Genomic DNA, 4,845 nt, shown 5'->3' with positions numbered 1-4,845 from the left:
TAATCTGTAATGCCTTGTGTTGGCTTTATGGTTAGGGTGGCGGGCTTTGGATCCTGGGGTCCTGAGTTCAAATCCTGCTCAGCTGTTGAATAAATACCAGGTGGGGTTAATTCGGCCTATCATCCTTCCGAGGTCAGCAAAATGAGTGCCAGCTTAGTGGTAGACTGTGTCAGAGTGGCGACCCATCCAGGATTGTGCCCAATAGCTAAGGAGACTGCTGAAGCAGCACCAACACTCTGCACAGAGTGCAGTCCCAATCTCCTCCTCCTCGCTAATCTGTGCCTTTCCACAACTTTATCCCAGAGGTCTTTTGAAAGCTCCTTGGCATTCATGGTTGAGTCTTTGCTTTGAAATGCACTACCCAGCAGAGGAAACCTGCAGAAATAGCTGATTTTATTCTGAAATAATCAGAATCAGTACAATTTAACACAGGTGGAGCCACTTAACTTGGTGTGAGATTTTGAAGATGATTAGTTACACCTGAGCTGATTTACAATTGCTAGTATCAGGTGGGTGGTCACTTATCCAAACACGATATTCTAGTTTTGTATTTTTAATTAATTTTCTGAAAATTGTAGAAATTATTTTTTACTTTGAAGTTTTGGGTTACGACGTGTAAATAAATGTTGAAAAAGTCTGATTTAGTACAATTTAATGCAATTCCGGCTACAAGGCAACAAAAGGTGAAAATTTTGAAATGGGGTGTAATCTTTCTTCAAGCACTGTTTATATTCCATTTTCAAATTGAAGTGTTGGCCTTAACCAGGATTAATAACGGTGTAAGTACGTGTGCTGTCTGAGGTTCAAACCATCTTTTCAAAGGAAAAACAACCAAGGAGAACTTCATTATGAACATACATTCTCAATTGCAAAACTTCATTCGAAAGAAACACACACATACACACAGGGTGGAAGTCGATTGAACCTCAGACATAAAACAAACAGCAAGGCCTATCTATACAAGGAAGTACTGACACAATTCATTTTCATAATTATTTTATTACATTTTGATGGTAAAATATGCTGGGAATTTAGGGTCAATAGACTCACTGTGGGACAGATATTCTTCCTCCATCAATCACCTGTATACATATATTGTACAATAAACTATTTTCACCTCTCTGGTATCTCAAATTCTACAGGGTGTATAACATTCTGTGGATATCTTGATAGTTGCTGCAGAGCAGATTGTCAAAGTACATTTTGTAAATTGAGTGTCTTCTTCTTCAACATAGCATTGATATTCAACATAGCATTGATATTCAACACTTCCTGTACCATATTGATCACTCACAAAAGGCAACTGGTTGAGGAAAGCAATCCCATTAAAATATAACATTCCTCCTCCAACCATTCAATATCTTAAAAGGCAAGTGCCACATTTTGTCAAAAATTTGTTTCATTGTCTGCGGAGCATGAAGATGAGAAGACCAGTTATTAATGATACCATAATAATAATCACACAGCGAATGGGTGTCATGATGTTGGGTATTTTAAAATCCTCTTACACATCGCCATTTCATGTGATAGTACTTGAAACTTCTGAGCATTCATGAAGCCACCCATATCATTGGTACTTTTTCGCCCCCAATCCCTTTTTTAAAAAACCCAGCCTCTCCTCTCTCCTCTCTCTCTCCTCTCTCTCTCTCCTCTCTCTCTCTCTCCTCTCTCTCTCTCCCCTCTCTCTCTCCTCTCTCTCTCTCCTCTCTCTCTCTCCTCTCTCTCTCTCCTCTCTCTCTCCTCTCTCTTTTCTCTTCTCTCTCTCTTCCATATCCCTGCTTTGGCACATTGGTTTTTTGTTCTCATCGTTCCCAAGATATGTACAAAGAAACAAGTGCAAATGAAAAACGATTATAGACGGAAATGCTCAGCGATCATGAGAACTGGGAATCGGTTGTTAAGAAAAAGCACGAGAAAATTATATTTTTGGTAAAAACAACTTTTGTTGAACCAAAACAAACTGATCACACACATGTCCCTCTCCCTTTCCCTCTCCCTCGTTTGGTTCACACTGTTTATTGTAACAACAGGAAATCAGGAGACTCAAATATTCACTGCATTTCGAACCTTCTGAAAAAGGGTTTCCTTGCCACCATGGAACATGGTCGCCTTGTTACCAAAGGATGATTGCACATGAGCAGCAAAACTAGGTTTGCAAAGTTGGTTTCCAAAGGCAAGCAGCATATCGTTCCTTATCGCTGAAATTACTTCACACATACCTTGTGACATTTGCTTTTGGGATTTTTTTTTATATTTCAGGAGAAACATTAGGCTCACCTCTTGTCCTTCTTTCATAAACATTCCTGGTTGTACAATATGCTGGAAGAATATCTTTCCCATTTCCCCTGAGACAATGTGCTGGGGCCAAAAGTGACTTCATGTCCTTCTTGAAGACACACAGAGTGATATACCTCACCAAAACCTTCCACTCATTTAAAAGTTAGTGACATTCGAACAATTTCATGGCTCTTTTAGCGAAATAATCACACACCTCCTCATCACACGTCCGTGCTGATGCTCCGTGAGAGGCTAACTTGAGGCCAAAGGGAGCCCGAAATGAACTGTGGTTGTCCAGGAATCTCTGATACCCCAGGCTGGATGTCAGAGGTCTGTCGATAACTAGAAGGTGAGGAAAATGGCACTCGGCATCCACCATTGCGCATGGGTTCCATGGTGGGAATCCGTATGTAATAAGGCAAACCAGCCTTACAGCATGTGCGACCAATGCCCACTGTTCCTTCAGAACTGTTATCAAGTGAGCCCTTGATTGTGTCTGAATCACAGTGAAGACAGCAAGACTCTTGGGTGATATCGTCGAGATATGGTGGAAGTTCCACGTTGTTTTGTAATGTGTCGTGGCAGCTGGTTAGGTGGGAATTACAATGCATGTGCAGCTGCACACTTTCCTCAGCCTCATCTTCGTCAATTTTACCAGGCTCACGCTTACAGCAATAGTACTGAAGGAAGAGGGTGAGGTGAAAGGGAGAGATCTCAACAGGACAGCAGCATGTTATGATGGTCAAGCCTAAAGGCCAAACAACATAGTAAGAGCAAGAATAACTTCAAAGCATCTGAAAATGCATAGCCCGTCCTTGTCCGCTTTGTATTCGGAATTCTTCTTCCCAATGCTAAGCATGATTAAAACAGCTAAAAAAAGTATGCAACATAAATAAAAATGGAAGCATTAATAAACTGGTGGCTGTGCATCTCTTTGGGGTCTTAAGGGTCTTGGGGTTTTAAAGGGTCTTCAATGTCAAAGGGTTCTCAGCAGTTCAAAAGGTGGAAAGGTACATTCCAATAGTATGTAATTAATAGACATATGTGTGTGAAGTCAGGGTGAAACACGTTCAAACAGACATGTCGTCACACTGCTAAACCATGAAAAGAACACTCCTTGAGTACCTAATTAATACACGCAGGTGCAGTGTGTAACCAACATTCAAACAGTATGCAATTAATAGGCAAACAGTCACTGACTGACTCACAGCTTCACGGATGTAGGGACGGACCATGCTTTTCATGTATATATATATATATATATATATATATATATATATATATATATATATATATATATATATATATATATATATATATATATATATATATATATATATATATATATATATATATATATATATATACATATACATATATATATATATATATATATATATATATATATACATATATATATACATATATATATATATATATATATATACATATATATACATATATATACATATACATATATATACATATATATATATATATATATATATATATATATATATATACATATATATATATATATATATATATATATATATATATATATATATATATATATATATATATATATATATATATATATATATATATATATATATATATATACATATATATATACATATATATATATATATATATATATATATATATATATATATATATATATATATATATATATATATATATATATATATATTGTTGTGGTTGACCAAATTCGCAAACCACCATTCAGGTCCCTTAGGTGAGATATCTCGGTAAGTATATGTGTAGTTAGGCCCAAACCCGTTGTCTAGAGGGAATAAATGTCATTCATGCGTGCTGCGACTCTTCAGGATAGCCGTTTTTCTTTTACTATCTTTATTTTGGACCAACCGCCATTATTACCACCACCAACCACGTCTCAACAGTCATCACAACATCAACCACCCACCACAACGCCGCTTCACCACAACAGCCACGACCTTTACCGTCACACCTCGCAACCGTCGCATCGCCACCGTTCTTGCGCCGCTTGTGGGTACCGGTATTGGACTCGTGCAGGGCGCGCACCGAACAGCGTGTACAAAACATCACGGACTTTCCGCAGAAAAACGGATCAAAAACGACTCACGCCCACTTTTGTTCCGTCCAATCGGTGAGCGAGGGGCAATTTGGCCCCGCCTCCAGGGCGTTGGAGGGCGGTCGCTATATGCAAATTCATGGATCAAAAAGCATTCACGCCCACTTTTTCTCGGGCCAATGGGGAGCGAGGTGAAAGGTCGAAGGCAGGGGGTCAAAGGCGAAGCCACGGGGCTTATATAAGCGCCTGCGTTCGTCAGAAAGTTGGTGTGCGTTGGAAAGAGTGAGTTCGGAGTTCAAGAGAGTCGTCGGTGGAGCTGGAAGGAAGTTGCGCGTTGGAACGAGCTGTGCGTTGGAACGAGTTGTCGGCGGAGCTGTGGAGAGGTGGCGGCGGTGAAGACGGACGAGGGGGTGCTCGCGTCGGTGCCGGGAGCTGAAGGCGGGAGGCCGACGGCGCGACCTGGTCGAGGTGGAGACGCTCGTCGCGGGACC

The 4,845-nt window shown here is 39.9% G+C and overlaps 1 protein-coding gene across 1 annotated transcript in view; it reads right to left on the bottom strand.

The window, feature by feature from the left end:
* Positions 1 to 979: 979 nt before the first annotated feature.
* Positions 980 to 4,845, bottom strand: part of LOC147012958 (uncharacterized) — a 65,178-nt gene continuing 61,312 nt past the window's right edge. The window contains exon 2 of the mRNA XM_085854356.1: positions 980 to 2,957. Within this exon, the coding sequence (XP_085710482.1) occupies positions 2,499 to 2,888 (390 nt within the window). The 5' untranslated portion in view covers positions 2,889 to 2,957 and the 3' untranslated portion in view covers positions 980 to 2,498. The remainder of the gene's footprint in view (positions 2,958 to 4,845) is intronic.

Source organism: Eptatretus burgeri, chromosome 14 (assembly GCF_056783735.1).
Source record: "Eptatretus burgeri isolate ZD-2024b chromosome 14, Ebu_testis_v1, whole genome shotgun sequence".
Lineage (NCBI taxonomy): Eukaryota > Metazoa > Chordata > Myxini > Myxiniformes > Myxinidae > Eptatretus > Eptatretus burgeri.
The sequence above is the reverse complement of the archived record's forward strand: the minus strand, read 5'-3'. Positions and strand labels throughout refer to the sequence as shown.